Raw genomic sequence first — 17,484 nt, 5'->3', positions numbered from 1 at the left:
GCGTGTGATAACTCGCCCTCCAGAGGGCTGAGGGAAGGCAGGGCCCCTGTGTGTCCTACCATCTCCACCGAAGAGCTGTTCTCACTGCAGCCTTTGCTGATGAGACCAGGTGCAGGGGGAGACCTAACAACGCAGGAAGGATGGGAGCAACCATTAGCACTAATGAGGCTGGCGGCCTGAAAGCTTTTTACTGTGAAGCTGCTCGCCCACCCAGGGAACAATCTGTTCTGCTTACTTGGCTTCCAGGAACCCCAGGCAGAAAGGGATCTGAGGACCGGAAAAGGGGTGGGGGTCTTGGAGAAGCTTGGAGGGACAGGGAGGAGGGGAGGCAGAGCCAGGGATGGAAGCAGAAGGGCCTGTGTTGTCTAGATAGGCTTCTTCCATCCCTTTCTCCCCTCCAAAAACCCAGAATCTAGGTCTGCACCGCATCTCTGCCCCACTCTGGCCACTGGCCCATCACCCAATTCAATGTCCTTGACCCATGTTCCTGTAAACAAAGCAAACAACACACCATGCAATGTCTGAGTGAGCATCTCCGGGGCCACAAATTAAATTAAGCTCTCAGGGCCGCCTGCGTTGTTACTGCTAGTGGCTCCAGCCTGGCCACCCCCCAGGTCCCTGACCTGTAGAAATTTGGGGGGCTCTGGGCACCCTATCTTGTTCCCAAACTTTAACTGGTGCCTGGAGACCTCACCAGCAATTGGAGACGGTCACCTTCTTGTAGAGCACCCAAAAACTCAGATTCCAGAGAGACAGGCATGAACTTTACCCTCCCCCACCTCTGGGGAGGGCTCTCATGCCCTGGCTGCATGACAATAGTCACGTGTGGGCCCTTCATTAGACCCTGCTATATAAGCTGAGGGTACGGGGTGGTCCGGTACTCTCCGGGCAAGGATCCAGCAAGCAGAAGTAAGTGCCCAGGTTGGGCAGGGACTCCTACTCTCTGGGGGACCTCTCTCGGGGATTGAGCACTTAGAGGGTTCTCCAAGGATTAGAGGGGACTAAGTGGTGGGTCTTCCTGCTGAGCCAGGCCATGCTGACTGCAGTGCTGAGCTGTGCCCTGCTGCTGGCACTACCTGCCACGCAGGGCGCCCAGATGAGCTTGGCATCCCCGGAGGGCATCAGAAGGCCTGACCAGGCCCTGTTCCCAGAGCTGTCAGGTCAGTGTGGACAGGGGTGGGTCCGGCTGGGAACTGGAATCCTTTGGCCACAAACTATTCGTGTGAGCCCTCCTTCTCTCTTCCCAATCCCAGGCTGGGAGGTGGGTGTTTTGTGCGTGGGCGGAGGGGCGGTGTATGTGTTCTGCCCTCATATCGCTGTCCCAGGCCTGGGCCTGAGACCTGGGCTGAAGAGGACAACTGCAGAACGGACAGAAAAGGCTCTGCTGCAGGAGGCCAAGGACTTGGCAGAGGTAACCATTCAGGGAAACGGGTGAGGCCATAGGCCTGGGGAGGGGACATCAGGCGTCATCCCCATTCTCCATTTCGTGCCCTCCTCACATGGAACGACACTGCAGACCCCCATGCTCCACTACCATCCCACTTAAATAGGGGCAGGTGAGGTCCCTGGACCTGCCTTTGGAGGTCCATACTCCAGCAACCCTGCAGGTGCTAGATCCGGAAGGACGTGAGCCACGCTCCCCGCGTCGCTGCGTGAGGCTGCATGAGTCCTGTCTGGGACAACAAGTACCATGCTGTGACCCATGTGCCACCTGCTACTGCCGGTTCTTCAATGCCTTCTGCTACTGCCGCAAGCTGGGTACTGCTGCGAACCCTTGCAGCCGCACCTAACTGGTCAACGTCAGAGTCGGGTCTGGGACGGGGAGCATGAATAAAGTTTGGGACCAACCCCAAGCCTGTGGCATTATTTCGAACGTGGCCTTTGGAGGTGGGTAGGTCACGGCAGGGATGGGGATGCAGCCAAACCTAGAAACCACATACCCTACCCCAGGACCTGCGTTACCCGATCAGCTGACTTACATGCACGCTCTTAGGGCACTAGGCACCGTTGAGGGAAAAAGAGAAGGGCGGCTCTCCAGCCCTCAAGAATCTTGTACAGTAAACGAGGGGAAGGGGTAGGGGGCACAGTGCAGGGCAGGGCCTGCAACTTCTGGCTGGCGTGCAGGCATTGGGCTCCAGAGCCTGCTTGCAGCTAACTCGATGTGTGACACCTAGCGAAGGCCGCCCTTGTCATGCTTCAGCTCCCCTCGGGAGAAGGCTGACTCAGCAGCCTGGAACATTTCCAAGCATAAATAGTTCCCATCTTTACTCCACACGCCCCACACTACCAGATTCAACAGACCCGGGAAAGCTAGGGGGCCCAATCCAATTTCCACGGCTACGAGCGCCACCGCGCGGCGGGCTAGGGACACTCAGCAGATCCGGCTGGGAACCGGAGGCTCTCCTTCCCTCAGCGCGCAGGCGCTAGAGAGCCGTCCCAGACCACACCTGCTCCACGCGTCCTTTCGAAGCCACCCGGAAGACACGCGCCACCAGAACGGCCCCGTTGTGATCACGTGACACTCCTGAGGGTCACCTGACACGCTTGACAGTCGGCTGCCGGTGCCAAGTCAGCTGATCTAGGAGTTGCGCTGCGTGTCCACGGGTCGGGGTTCTCCGGTTCCACAGCTCCCGCCGCAGCCATGTCGTCCTTCCCGGAGCTTTACTTCAACGTGGACAATGGCTACTTGGAGGGACTAGTGCGCGGCTTGAAGGCCGGGGTGCTCAGCCAGGCGGACTACCTCAACCTGGTGCAGTGCGAGACGCTCGAGGGTGAGCCGCGGGGCCGGGATGCCCGGCTGTGAAAGGGAAGGCGAATGTGGGGGCTCTCGGAGGGCCTGAGAGGCCTCGCTGGGGATTCGGGGGCCGATGGAGGCGCTGGAAGGGGATCTACCTCCAGCTGCGGCCCGGCCCAGGCCCAAACGCAAACAAGCCTTTAAAATCACTATGGTTCATCTCTGCTGGGGCCGGCTCAGGTCTCTCGGGAGTGGTTGGTCGGTGCGAGATGTACCCATGCAAGTCCCTTTACCCTGACGTCGCCAGAGTGAGCTGTCCCGTGGTAATGTTTGGGGAAACGAAGCGGAAAAGTCCCCCACTTCCCTACTAACACATACACCAAGGCGCTTGTGATCATTGAAGCTTCTCGTTGGCCGCGGGGTGAACCTGCCTGGGGAATTGCTGAGCCTGCTTACAGTTTTCTCCCATCGCAGAACCACTGGCTGAGCAGAGGCTTCTGAAGGCAGTGTTTGGGAGAGCAAGGTGTGGCCCCACAGGTCTGGAAGTGCATACACTTGTATTTGACCAATAAGACTCAAACCCTCAGCAAGAAGGATGCTTGTTGGAATAGGGTTTCTTAGCACCAGAATTGCGAGATTCCGAGTTCCCCCTTCTCAGTACACAGAGCATCAAATTTAGTGAATTGGAGATGTCCCTGATTAGTCTTCGCCTCCTCCCCGTCCCCCAGGCAGTAGTGAAGGGCACTGTGGCTGGGATGTCAGTCGCCATCCCTGACCCCTAAGTGTACTCTTGAGCTAGTCTCATGGTGGCTGGAGGAGGAAGATGACCAGATGTGATTTACCCTCTGGAGGAAATTTTCAAATAAAAAGTGTATCAAGGTTAAAATTGAGCTCAATTAAAAAATACTAGTTTTTATCTCGCAACAATGCAAAAATACATACCTTTACATTTTAAAACTTATCGAGATTAAAATACAATTGTATATTTTATGGTTTTATTTTTTATTTAAAAGGATTTCTTAAAAAATGTTTATTCATTCATTTCTAGAGAGGAGAAGGGAAGGTGAGAGGGAGAGAAACATCAATGTGTGGCTGCCTCTCATGCGCCCCCTACTGGGGATCCCGCCTGTAACCCAGGCATGTGCCTTGACTGGGAGTGGAACCCGGGACCCTTTGGTTGGTGGGGCTGGCACTCAATCCACTGAGCCACACCAGCCAGGCTGTATATTTTATGGTTTTAACATAAATGTGCAAAAAAAAGGTTGTTCACCTCCATTGTGGAAGTGGAGGAGGTGGGGAAGGAGAGGAGAGCACTTCGGCTGCTGGACTGTAGCAGCCTATCAGCAACCTGATTGTCCTCTGTTGGGAAAGGAAGAGAAATAGAGAGGCTGTGGGGCAGGGCCTGGCACACAGTTGGCACCTAATGTGAGTTTTGTGGACTGGCTGGGCCTGGAGGAAGATCTTTGTTTGCTTAAATGTGGAGGTAGACTCCATTGATTGCCAACTGGCATTTGGTTCCCGTTTTCCCAGCAAACCCTCCATTCTTCCTACAACACCGCTCCGGACCGGCCCCCTTGTGGCCTGCCCTGCAGACCTTCAGCTCCACGCTCAGGGATTCCCTTGCTCGTTCACACATACTCCTTTCCCTCCTGAGAGCCATGCATGGGCCCAGTTCTTGGTGCACGCAGTGTGGCGGACTTCAGAGTTAGACAAATCTGAGTTTGAGGCCCAGCCCTGCCAATACTGGATTACCTTAGACAAATTATTTAGCCCCTCTGGACCTTGGGTTCTTCATCTAGAATATTAACAGTACCTACTTCAGAAAGTTGTGAGATGTCAACTATTTTGGGTAAAATGCTTAGCCTGGCACCAAGCACAGAGTAAGCACTGGGCAAATTTTAGTTCTTGTTTTCAGTACTGTCCGCACCTGCCATTCCGTCTGCTTCCTTCTTGTGACCGTGAAGTCTACCAGTGACTTCACCCTTCAAGGCCCAGCCCCAGTAGCACCCCACCTAAGAACCTCTTTGTGGCCATGCTAGGCTAGAATATAGTCCCCTCTACCCAGTTACAGCTCCTCTGGTGTTTGTGCTGCTTTTCTAGATGTTTCTTGAAATAGAGTTTGAGATTTTTGGTGCCGTGTATGCTGGAGTTGCTCAGGACTTTCAGGGCTTGGGGATAACCAGAAGCAGGAAGAAGTGATCAGAAACACCATTTTATTCTCTACAGAAAGGCCTTCTCTGCTTCTGAAGATGACACCAGAGGCCTGGCGTCCAGGCCTTTGTTGCTGGATATTTTTGCCTCCCCAGCCCCAGGGGAAGGGAGAGGCGGGTGGGAAGAGGACACCAAGGAAGCCTGTGGTGCCTAGTGAGACTGTAGCTGTGTCCCGAGGTGATGGGATTCCCAAAGAACGTGTTTCAGGTGTTTTGACATTTCTCAGAAAGTGCAGCGCACTGGTCAGAGGGTGTTTATTTGTTCTGCAATTTAGGGCAAATATAGACCTCCACCACACCCCAGCCTTCCTCCATGGATTCCACTCCAACAGGGCATCTGCTACTGAGCTCTTCTTGGTCCTGTAGCATCTCCGAAGCCCATAGGTCCTCCATAGCCCATCTTGCTTGATGGTCTCTTCTCAAAGGTAGGATAAAGATCCTGGAGAGGTCCTACCCCCTTTGGTGAGCTGATGGGACAGAAAAGCTTAACGGTCATAAAAGCTCTTTCCAGCTCTGAGTGTTCCCAGATGTGCTGAGTACCTTCTGGGAGTGGGGTCCCAGCTTGTGGGCAAGAGGAGGTGGGTCAGAGATGTACAGAGAGAAAACATACAGCATAGCTTACTTTTTCAAAAAGATTTTATTTATTTATTTCTAGAGAGAGGGGAACGGAGGGAGGAAGAAAGGGAGAGAAACATCAGTGTGTGGTTGCCTCTGGACCTGGCCCGCAACCCAGGCATGTGCCCTGATTGTGAATTGAACCAGCAACCCTTTGGTTTTCAGGCCAGCACTCAATCAATCCACTGAGCCACACCAGCCAGGGCACTATAACTGACTTTTAATGTTTTCATTCATTTAACATACATCTACAGAACACCTATTTTATGCCATAAGAGCTGAGATACATTGTTGAATGCTCTCTCTTTTTTTAAGGTAAAAATCAATTTAGTTATACAACTAAATATTAGAAATCATCTAAATAATAAGTAATGGTAGAAAACTGATTAAGTAGATTATGGTGCAGCCATATAATTAGTATAATAATTAAAATAGTATTTTAGGGGTTTTTTGGCATGTAAAATGCTAATTTGTTATGTGAGGAAACAAAATATACATAAGAGGTGTATAATATATTTTTTAAGTTACAGTCGACATTCAATATTGTGTTAGTTTCAGGTGGACAACATGGTGGTGAAATATTTATATAACTTAGGAAGTGATCCCTGTGGTAAGTCTAGCACCCCCTGACGCCATGCCTAGTTATTGCAATGTTATTCTTTTATTTTTATTTATTTTTAGAGAGAGGGGAAGGGAGGGAGAAAGTGAGTGAGAGAATTGGTTGCCTCTTCCATGCACCCCAGCTGGGGACTGAACCTGCAACCCAGGCATGTGCCCTGCGATCTTTTGCTTTGCAGGACGACGCCCAGTCAACTGAGTCACACCAGTCTGGGCGGGATTGTTTTCTTAATTTTTCTTTCTGATAGTTTGTATAAAATGCAACCTATTTATGAATATTAAATGTGTATGCTGCTACTTTACTGAATTGATCAGTTCCCCAATAGATTTTTGGTGGACTCTTCAGGGTTCTCTCTGAATAGTGTGATATCATCTGCAAACAATGACAGTTTTACTTTGTTCCCTATTTGGATACTCTTATTTCTTTCTCTTGCCTGGTTGCTGGGACTAGGACTCCCAATACCATGGTGAATAGAAGTGGTGAGAATGGACATCCCTGTCTCGTTCCCGATCTCGAGGAAAATGCTTTTGGCTTTTCACTGTTGGGTGAAAACCTCACTGATGTTGGCTGTGGGTTTGTTATACACGGCCTTTATGTCAGTGAGGTATACTCCCTCTGTTCCCACTTGGCTTAGGATCTTTGTCATAAACGGATGCTGAATTTTGTCAAACGATTTTTCTGCATCTGTTGATATGATCATATAATTTTTATCCTTCATTTTGTTTCCGTGGTGTATCACATTAATAGATTTGCGGATACCGAACCAACCTTGTATCCCAGGAATAAATCCCACTTGATCTGGTGTATGATCTTTTTCATTGCTGGATTTGGGTTGCTACTATTTTGTTGAGGATTTTGCATCTATTTTCATCAGGGATGTAGGCCTCTAATTTTGTGTTACTTTTTGTAATGTCTTTGTCTGGTTTTGGAATCAGGGTGATGCTGGCCTTGTACAATGAAGGTGGGAGCCTTTCCTCCTCTTCAATTCTTTGGAACACTTTGAGAAGGATAAGTGTTAATTCTTTTTTGAATGTTTGGTAAAATTCGCCTGTGAAGTCATCTGGTCCAGGACTTTTATTTGTTGGGAGTTTTTTTATTACTGGCTGATTGGATTTCTTTAGCCCTGGATGGTGTGGTTTAGTGGATTGTGCGCTGGCCTGCAAACCAGAGGGTCACAGGTTTCATTCCCAGTCAGGGCACATGCCTGGGTTACAGGCTAGGTCTCCAGTAGGGAGCATGTGAGAGGCAACCACACATTGATGTTTCTCTCCCTCTCTTTCTCCCTCCCTCTCCCTCTCCCTCTCTAAAGATAAATAAATAAAATCTTTTTTAAAAAAGGAAAGAAAAAAGGAATATTTCATAGGTAATATTTGTACTTTCATTGGCAGGCATATAATATCTAGTTGTCTCTTTTTGTGACATGAGGAATCATTGACATCTATTGCCTAGAATCATTATTTCAACAGGGCTACGAAATGGTGATATTCTATGTTTCCTTCTGCAGTTGCTAGTTTGGATACTTTTATACCTGGCAACTTGGAGTAATAGCTGCTTGGTTACCCTGAAATAGTTTATATAGGAGAGGCAGGATAAGTGCTTGATCCTTTTCCATATTTACCAGCTTTCAAAATATTGAGTTGGTTTCTAACATTCTCCGAAGATGGCTAGTGAGGTGGGTTCGTTCTTTCTGTTTTAGCACCATAACGTAGTGTGGATTTTAGTGTATTTGTGGTGCTTTAGTCTTTTCACTTTGTTAATGTTCAGAGTGTCCTTTGGCCCGTGGTAGCTTAGTCAGTAGCCTGCCAAGTCTTTTTGACACAACCTCGTAGACTTTGAGAGCTTCCTTCCTTCTGGAGGACAGGATGTTCCAATCTTATTTTATACATTTCCCGACCCAGACCTAGAGTCTCCATTTCTCTTAGGGGACCTCGTTCTGTGTATTGAAATATGATATTTGGAGACCATAATCTGAGTCCGGAGGTTCTTCCTTGCTACTGGGCTTGTGTTGTTTCTAGGATTTTTCTGCGGATTAAGCTCTTCTATTACTCAGAAACTTGGAAGATACAGAAAATCCCATAGCTTGCTGGATTGTGCAGCCACAGCGCAGCGGATGGTATCAGACGCCAGCTTCCTAATTTGGATGAGGCCCTACCTGACACCTGGGCCAGTCAGGCTCTCCTTCCTGTTGTAGAGAAACACAACCAATATTCAGGCGTGGGAGAGCCGGTGAGCTGGATCCTTGGGGACTGTGGGTGAAGCGCTCCCAGGACGGACATGCTGGCTGTCTCTCAGAACACTTTATCCCTCTCTGTCCTGAATCGGTTGTCTTCTGTTCATTGGTTCATTGCAGCATCTCCTTCTGCATTTCAGCCCTATTTCATAAGAGACCGTCTCCTCTGGGAAGAAGAAAGCGAGACTCCGGTCACAGGGAACTGCAGATGCACATGTAGCTGGTGTCTTCCGGGAGTGGCAAGTCACCCCGTACTAATCGTGGTGTGGCTAGGAGTGTGACCGGAAAGTTATACAGACGTCAGTCAGCTCTCAGGGGATTGCAAAAGCCATAGGAAGTGCTTTTCCCTCACTGTAGCCGATGGGAGGGTAAAACTGTTGGACTGACCCTTTAGAAGGTGTCTGCAGTTTTTTTTTTCTTCTAAAAAGATTTGATTTATTTATTTTTGGAGAGAGGGGAAGGGAGAAAGAGAGGAAGAAAACATCGATGTGCAAGAGAAACATCAACTGGGGTTGCCTCTCGCACTCCCTGACTGGGAATTAAGCCGGTGACCTTTTGATTGGCAGGCGAGCGCTCCACCCACGGAGCCGCACCAGGCAGGGCTGTCTGCAGTTTTAAAAGTGGATTGGAGAGAATCTTCTGGTTAAGATGGCAGATGCAGGAGAGGAATGTGGCATTTGTTTGGATTGTTTTTTTTTTTCACTCTGCGCAGAAGGTCCTGGCACTAAACATCTGGATGCTTGTCCACTAAGAAAAGAGAAAAACAAAGGAAAGGAAAGCGGATTGGAGGTAGGGGCCACACTGGAGGCGGGAAGAACAGTTCGCAGGGTCTTGTAGTAATCCAGGCCCAAGGCCATGGCAGTCCGTCTTCAGGCATTGATTGTCGGGGAGCACTGTGGGGGGACTTCAGGAAGAGGACTTCATTGGACTTGGGGGTTGGACAAGGAGGCTGAGGAAGAATGAGTCAAGGCTGATGTCCTCATCTCTGGCTTAGGCGGTTGTACAGGCGGCAGAGGGAAATTATGGGTGGAATATAGACAGAACAGTTTGGACAAGGAGTGAGAGGATGGGATTGAGGGATCTGTGGGCCAGTTGAGTGGAGCTTCGGAGGCTATTTTTGGTGATCAGCTGTGAGGTCTGAGCTTGGGGGACAGCTTGGGGAATCAGGGTAGAAGTGTGGCCATTGACCCCGAGAGAGAGTGTAAAGTCAGAAGAGGAGAGGCCCACTATGAGACCCTCCGCCAGGAAGGACTTCAGTTAAGCAAGGTGGGGGAAAAGTCCTGCCAGAAGGCAGCCAGCCCCTGAGAGGTGGGCAGCCACAGGGGGGGACCTGAAAAAGAAGGGGGCGGTGAGTGCCAAACGTGGCCAAGACACTGCAGTTAAAGTCAGACAGCCTTCCATTTGGTTTTGCCATTCCAAGGCCATTGGCGACTTGAACGAGAACAGAGGCAAGAGGGGCTAGAGGCTGAAGACAGTGCACGGAGTGAACGGGCAGTGACAGTGTTCAGACGGAGCAGAGCTCACTGATCAGCTAATCTCCGCTCAGCCACTCACTGGCTTTGTGACCTTGCGCCAGTTGTTTATTCTCAGCTGTGCAATGGGAACGTCAACAGGAGCTCTGTGGAATATTAGTGAAGCGTAAGCACGCGGGCCGGGTGCCCAGTGAGCCGTCAGAGAAATCAGCGCTCCCACCGTGGTCGTTCCTTCCTGTCACTCCTGGGAAGCAGGCGCCACGCTGGGCCTGGAGTGGGTAATGAAAACATGCCACCCAGGCCTTGCTTGGGGGCAGGAGTACCTGTCTCGTGGGCAGGCTGCCGGACTTCAGAGTGCCATTGAATGTACAGTGGGTGCAGGGTACATCTCGGAGCACTGGGAGCACGTGAGGAGTGACAGTTGAAGGGTTAGGGTTTCTTTTGGGGTGACCAAATGTTCTAAAATTGCTTGTGGTGATGGTTGCACAACTCTGTAAAGCTACAAAAAACCATTGGATTGTACTTTTAAATGGGCAAATTGTATGGTATGTGAATTATATCTCAGTAAAACTGTTATTAAAAAAAACAGGCAGGCCAGGGAGGTGGGAAGAAGGAATGGCATCAGCAGTCTCAGAGGCAAGGAACTACATGGAGTGTCAGGGGAGCTTCGGAGAGCGGGAGGAGGGAGAAGAGCCCGTGTCAGGGATGTGCCGGGGCTGAGTGAGGATAATAGATGCGTCGGCTGGTTCATGCAAGGGCTTGGATGTCGTGGAAGGACATGCAGCTCAGGAGGGATGAGGGTTATGATCTAAAAAAAGAGAGACAAGCCTTGGCTGGTGTGGCTCAGTGGATTGAGCACTGGCCTGCGAACCAAAAGGTCACCAGTTCGATTCCCAGTCAGGGCACATGCCTGGGTTGTGGGCCTGGTCCCCAGTTGGGGGCGTGTAAGAGGCAGCCGATCGATGTATCTCTCACACATTGATGTTTCTCTCTCTCTCTCTCTCTTCCCCTCTCTCTAAAAATAAATAAATAAAATCTTATAAAAAAATAAAAATAAAAAAAGAGACACACATCCTTCAGTTAGGTCAAGGGTAATGTGTGGGAAATGTCTTGCCTAAGATTTTCTGTTTATGTTCTTGCCTGGAAACATTTTGTACATTATGTTTTGTTTGTCAGAAGAGACTATATTGAATTAGTGAAATTAGGTGATTACTACTCGGACAGAACACAAGTTTAGTTCAGTGCAATTTCCCTCAAGAGTCAGATCCGGCCCAGAGGAAAAGGTATCACAGTCCTGGCAATGCGGTGGTCACAGGCAAGAGGGAAGAGCTCGGGGGGGGGGGGGGGGGGGGGGCTTGGAAGGAGGGCGTGTTGAAGGTGGTAACTGTGGAACGAAGGGAATGAGCAGGTTGAGTCTCTGAGCTGTGAGGGCCGGGCCCCACATATACCTGACGTTTCTCCCTCAGTGTGTGAGGGTCTGTGTTGTCCCGAATGCCCTGGGCAATGGCATCACCACATGGAGAGACCCCTGATGCCCTGTGACCCATGATCTGGCAAGGATCATTGGTGGTGACCATGGTAACCTACTGCCTTGTTTGTTCCTCTCCAGCTTGATGTTGCTGCAAGAGGATGAGGCCCCTGAGCAGCGGAGGAGGCTAGGGATAGGCAGGAAGGAAGTCTGGCTGCCACGAGCCAGCTTGGCCTCGATCCTCAGTGGGTGAAGAAGGGGGAAGTTGTGGGAGTGGAGATTGATGCTATGATGCAATTAGAAATTCGGTCTGGGGCCCTGGAGGATGGGTTTAGAAGGAGGCAGGCTGGAGTCAGGCAGCCTTTCCAGCTCTCTGGGGGAGACTGTGGGTTGCACTGGGGCAGGAGCGGCACGTGGGGGGAGGAAGTCTGGGTCACAGACAAGCTTAAGGGATGAAACATGCAAGATCAGGCCAGTTTTTATTAGATAGGAGGGTGTGAGGGGTTAGAAGTTGGGCTTCTGGTTAATAAGTGACCGGAGCTGCTTCTGAGATGGGAACCCCCAGAGGAAGAGCAGGTTCGAGATGTGGATGGGGTGGGGGAAGAGGAGGTGTCCCGTCGGAGATGTGCTGCATCGGAGTGTAGGAGGGAGGTGGCCGTGTGGCCCTGGAGCACTCTGGAAGTCATCAGTACACTGGCTGGCGGCAGTTCAGCCCACGCCCGGCCATCTGTTGGCTTGCAGTCAGGGCAAGCCTCCCTTAGAAGCCTAGTCCTGCCCAGGAGTCCTGCCAGGAGGCTGGAGAGCAGCCTTAACGGTGGGCCAAGTGAACACAAGTGGACACAAGCGTGCCTGACAAGGACACCTGGCCCAGAGCCCAATCTGGCAAGTGGAGCAGGGAGAGCAGCCGCCAGGGATTCCCCCTCCCGATCTCTGCCACGCCTTCTCCTGCGCGACTGGGCGTGGCGACGTTTTAGAAAACTAAACATATATATTTTTAAATTCCAAAAGTTAAGTTGGGGGAAGGGTGACTCAGCGTGGATCCTTTGGAGGGCAGGTTTTCACCGCCTTGTTAGCGTTGCACGTATACACACTGCGTAACTCTGTGGCCCCGCTTACAGAATTGTACCCCCTGGATTAGCATTAGATGGCACGCGTAGAGGGTTCACGCCAGCCTCCTAGGTGCCAGTAACCTGCTAGAACCAACGGGCTATCCATCGACAGGGGCGCGGTTAAATAAACCATCCCCTGTGCCTACAAGGGAATACTGTGCAAATGCTCAAAAGCATGAAGTTCCATAAGGACTGACTTAGAAACACATTGTCAGGTGATAAATTGGAGAGCATTATTATCATATATTCCCATTTTAGTAGAATACCAGGTGAACGCACATGGAAGAGCATTTGGAAGCATAAATACCAAGTTGTTTAGCGTGGCAGCCTCTGGGGAGGCTGGAGGGGGAATATTTCCACTTCTGTTTTACGTACCCTTCCATCGTTTGAATGTATCGCAGTGGACAGATATTTTATGATTTAAGACGTTTGATAAAAGTATCTAAAATAAGGAAAATTAGAACATGAAGGTAAAGAAAGAGAAGGTACACCCAGCAGCCGTCCAAGCCGAGACCCCTGCTGGCGACCCTGAGAATGTGACTTCCCGATTTGGGTTCGCAGCCTTTAGGGCTGCTCTGAGTCATAGGGAACCTGCATCAAGCCCCTTCTCTTGACCCCTGAAGGCTTAGAGCCTCGGGGACAGTGCTTGAGGGCCCAGGCCAGGGCTGGATACTTCCTGTCACCCAGGCCCCAGAGCCCCAGGGCCCCTGTTGGGGTGCAGTTCCCCTGCTTACCTCTCACCTGGTCATTTTTCTCTCTCCTTTGTCCCCTCCTCCCAGCCCCACTTCTTGCACTCCCTTTACAAGATTGCATCTTGCACGGGTATATCATTTAGCCTGGTGTTGTCTGGGAAGCTGTTTCTGGGCACAACAGCAACCATCCACCCATGAGCTGATAACCCCCGGCTTCACCTGGGCGGTTGGTTGTGTCAGAACTTGCTCCAGTGGGTGACAGCATGCTTCTTCTTGGATTTCCTCCGTGATTGCTTGGGCCTGGCTGCTGAGGTGGCGCCAGAGTCTGAACTCATGCCTAGGGCCTTTTGAGGTGCACAGGCAGATGTGAGCCATCCAGGACCTTTGAAGATAATAAGGCTTTCTGGATAATCAGGGTTTCTGCATGGCAGAGGGGAAACGGCCCCAACACCTTACTTTATTTATTTTTTAAAATTTTAATTTATTGATTTTAGAGAGAGAGGAAAGGAGAAAGAGAGAGGGAGAGAGAGAAACACTGATTTGTTTTCCACTTATTTATGCATTCATTGGTTAATTCTCATATATGTCCTGGCTGGGGATCAAACCCACAACCTTGACATATTGGGATGATGCTCTGACCAACTGAGCTACCCCAGGGCCCAGCACCCGATTTTAAACATGCTGCATAAAACGCTTCTACAATGTGTTAATCTCACTTTCCCTCTTTCTTAGTGGCATACACTGGACATAGCAGAGCTGATCCCGCATTAGGGCTGTTAGACTTGAAATGAGATGGGATAGAACTGCTGCCCCTGAGGGCCCGGGTCTGCCTCTAATAGTTTTGTGCCTGGCCCCCTGGCAGGCTACCCCCTCACCCTTCCTGCCGCGGTCAGAGTGGCTGCTACAGCACCCCAGACCCCTTTTCTTACTTGTGTCTGTTCTTGTGCTTTGGGCTCAGCTGCCAGACACATTCTAGCTTGTTAGGAGGGTCCACATCAACAATGAACATGATGTCATTGTCTTTCTTGTGAATCATCTGCCCCTGCTCAGGGTCGGGACCCCGGGGCCTCTCTGAATTGCCTTTCTTGAGTTCTGTGTGAGGCCAGGCAGCCCGCAGACCATGGCTCCCTGTCTGGCCAGCTGTGTGATGCTAAGCATGTGATTTAATGCCTTGAAGCTTATGTGCTCACCTGCAGAATGAAACAGAGATCCCTCGCACTTCGTTAGGGTTCAGCCGCACGGTGCCTACGCCTAGCCGGCGTGAATGCCCGATAGCTATTTATGTGATTAAATGAGTGACCGCGCTGTGATGGTATTGGCAGAGAACTGGGTTTTGAGGTACCAAGGAGGAGAAGCTGAGCCCCCCCATCCTAGAGGGGTGCACTGTGTCCTTGAATGTCCTATTCCTGGGCTATGAAGCACTTGATATTTTAAGGTACAGCACTGGGCAGTAGAGATGGGGTAGAGAGCTGGATAAAGGAATTCGGAAATCTGGGAAGGTCTGGCTGAGCTGGAGAACAAGAGTGTAGAGGGCTGAGGATACACAAGGTTCCTCTATGTCCTCTTCAGTCGCCTCTGTCTTCACCAATACAAGACACACCCATCCCTCCTGACCAGACTCAAACCCACCCCATCTCCGTTCTGGCTTCCCCAGACTCATGTCCACCTCGGGCCTACTCCCTCTTCTTTATGTCACATTGCTGTGTACCTCTGTGGGTGCCTGCAGCCTACTCCCCCAGGGATTGGTGTCAGAGGGAGATGCAGACCAGGAGGCTGAGGCAGTGATTAATCTGGAGGGTTGTGTTGAGAGAGCACTAGAGCTAGAGGATGAAAATGCCATCCTCCCTTTGGCCACAAGGGGGTGCACCAGGACCACTCAGCTGCCAGAGAGCTGAGGTCAGGGTTGTGGCTAGAACAGAGAGTCAGCTGAGTCTCCCCTACTTTTTTCTGCACTGAACCTGCCTAAGGCTCCTCTCCCCACGGGGTCTCTTCCCTGGGCCCTACTTCCTTCATGCGAGTTCCAGTTGACCTTCTCAGAATAAGTATGGCTCCTGGCATGGTCTCCTGTTTGTCTATCTCTTCCCACCCTCATCTCCCTGTGCCTCACCTTCCTGGGTTGGAAGGGGAAGGCCAGAGGACAGTTCCCTGATGCTTTCTGTCCTGGTGCCCAGTGCAGGCTGCTCCAGCCTTGACCCCCAAGCTTTCCTCATTTACCTCCACCTGGGGTGTGCTGGGAGCTGTCAAAGTCAGGGCGGCAGCTACAGCACCATGTGCTAGCCATGAACCAGGGGTTTGGGGGCACCAAGTAGAAGCTTGAGGCTGTCGAGGGGTTAGGGCCACACTTTCCAGGCTCCCAGAAGCACTCCACCTCTCCAGGTGGGCTCCACTCTTGTCCCACCTCCATGGTCCCTCCAGGAGAAGGGAAACTCAGCCTCAGGACAGACTCCTCCCAGTCTCCTTCAGCTCTTTGGGGGACATGTAGGAGTGTATGTGGCAGGTACATGCATGTAGGGTGACTTGGGAAGAGGTCCGCACCAGGTACCCCACACTCTTCTGTAGGTACTGTAGTTACAAAACAATCATGCTTGAATGGGTTGTTACTGGGTAATTGACAATTCTCCTTCTGCACCCCAATTTCAATTGGCCTCCCTGGCTCCTGCCTCATTCAACAACTACTCCGTGGATGATTTTTTAGAAAAATACCCATCCTTCATTGGCATTCCTCCCGTTAGAGGTGTGAAAATCAAGGCCCTGAAGGGCCACTTAGTAGGCTAGGCTGCGGCGTAGCATGATGCCTGCTCTGCCTGTCTGCACCCAGCACCCTGCAGCGCACCCTGCAGCTTGAGGGGCAGCGCTAGGTTGCCCCCTGTGCACACGACGGTCCTGAGCAGTGGCAGGCAGAATGGTGGCCGGGGAAAGGGGTGTGTGGAGGAACAGCCCTGACTGGGTTCCGGGTACCGCTTTCCTGGCCAACTCTGACCTGGCCCTTGGCACTTGTCCAGATCTTGGCCAGTCGGGCAGTGGTTTTCAGGCCTTGACCTCAGCTGAGGCTTTGTGCTTGGCTGGCGGATGGGGTTTTCCCCTCCGAGGAGTCATCTGAGGCGCCTCGCTGCTGCCGCTTGGCCCTCTCTGCCTGCCCCTGCTTTGGTGGCCGCTCAGGCACTCCCCAGCCCCAGGCCTCTCCTGTGCCCCCTGGCTGTTCTGCCACGGGTGCCCCATGGACACTCAGGCCTCTGGACTCATCTCGAGCTCCTGAGTGACACTCAGGAGCTGCGGTTGCAGAGAAGCAATGTGATATGGACCTGACTAGGCAGAGTGTCAGAGCTGGCCAGGCCCCTCTCTTTTCACGTGGGAAATGGGTCCAGGTGAGGCCCAAGGCCTTGTCTGTGGCCTCCTGACACTCATTTTAGCTCCTCCTATGGAATTCCTGCGTTCTCTGATTCATCCCTTCCGTTTGTTTTCTGAAGGATTAGGCCTCTGTGTGCTTGGCCTTCAACTCAGGAAGGGATGGTCAGGTGAAAGAGGCCCTGTTTCTGGGGCCCCTGCAGTTACCCCAGGCCTTGCCATGGGGCATCTAACTTGGAGATTAAAGGTTTGGCAGTCAAGGAATACGAATGAGCCACAGCCTGTGACCTGGCATGCAGGGCCCTAAGGCTTCCAGGTCATGGATTGTAGCTCGCCTATTTTCTCTGACCCTCAACCATTTAAGCCTGGGAGAAATGAGGGTCTTGGAGTGTTACCCTTCAGGCCTGGCTGGGGCTCCTTGTCACCGCTGTTCCTCCCTTACTCCCATCGATTAGACCCAGCTTTTTCTGTGAGGCAAGCTGAGCAGGCAACCTGCTCTTTGCCAGGGGCTGGCTTGCGTGCACCGTGCCGATCCTGCGCAGTGTGGCATTTCACTGCATGCCCTTGAACGGGGTGGGTGAGGGGGTCTGGGGTCCTCTGCAGGACCAGCCTGGATGCTCACTGCTCCTGCCACTTCCTGCCTGGCTCAAGTCTGTTGACTCTGCTGGGCACAGGTATGGAATGGATCAACTCTGCTCCAGGCCCAGGCTGTGAGCTGCAGGGAGGGAGGCTTCCTGCTCAGAGCAGCATGGCTCACAACCCCACATGGGGCTGATTCTGTGAGCCCATCTGTAAGGTCCAAGTCTAGGCAAAATGAGTATTTCCACAGCTTTAGCTCTAAGCACCGGGGGGCTGGCAGGATGCTGCAGCCAGAATCCAGATTGGCCTGGCTTAATTGCACTGTTAACAGCCTCCGGGAGCCATAAAGCTGCCCTCTGCAAGCCAAGTGAGCTCCGGTTTTCCTTAGTGTCCTTCCTCCAGAGGCCTGTG

General features: G+C 51.6%; 2 protein-coding genes across 3 annotated transcripts in view; both read left to right on the top strand.

The window, feature by feature from the left end:
- The first annotated feature begins 895 nt into the window (after positions 1-895).
- On the top strand, positions 896-1,838 carry AGRP (agouti related neuropeptide). The gene is made up of 4 exons (XM_024556080.3): positions 896-909; positions 1,031-1,160; positions 1,326-1,411; positions 1,608-1,838. Exons 2-4 carry the CDS (start codon positions 1,034-1,036, stop codon positions 1,788-1,790), a joined length of 396 nt encoding a protein of 131 aa, XP_024411848.2. The 5' UTR covers positions 896-909; positions 1,031-1,033; the 3' UTR covers positions 1,791-1,838.
- A 652-nt stretch (positions 1,839-2,490) lies between these two features.
- The window catches only part of ATP6V0D1 (ATPase H+ transporting V0 subunit d1), a 38,268-nt gene continuing 23,274 nt past the window's right edge, over positions 2,491-17,484 (top strand). The window contains exon 1 of one of the 2 annotated variants that reach the window (XM_024556207.4): positions 2,491-2,771. In XM_024556207.4, the coding sequence (XP_024411975.1) occupies positions 2,642-2,771 (130 nt within the window). In that variant the 5' untranslated portion in view covers positions 2,491-2,641. Of the gene's footprint in view, positions 2,772-9,177; positions 9,198-17,484 lie in introns of those variants that run through there. The other variant, XM_053915231.1, reaches the window with a different exon arrangement.

This window comes from Desmodus rotundus, chromosome 12 (genome assembly GCF_022682495.2).
Source record: "Desmodus rotundus isolate HL8 chromosome 12, HLdesRot8A.1, whole genome shotgun sequence".
NCBI lineage: Eukaryota > Metazoa > Chordata > Mammalia > Chiroptera > Phyllostomidae > Desmodus > Desmodus rotundus.
This window is presented reverse-complemented; position numbering and strand designations above follow the sequence as displayed.

Excerpts from the sequence above, each read along its gene's own strand:
- AGRP (XM_024556080.3), top strand. The coding sequence starts at position 1,034 with ATGCTGACTGCAGTGCTGAGCTGTGCCCTGCTGCTGGCACTACCTGCC. Across the intron at positions 1,161-1,325 it reads CCTGTTCCCAGAGCTGTCAG|GCCTGGGCCTGAGACCTGGG; the intron begins GTCAGTGTGGAC and ends TCGCTGTCCCAG. Across the intron at positions 1,412-1,607 it reads AGGCCAAGGACTTGGCAGAG|GTGCTAGATCCGGAAGGACG; the intron begins GTAACCATTCAG and ends GCAACCCTGCAG.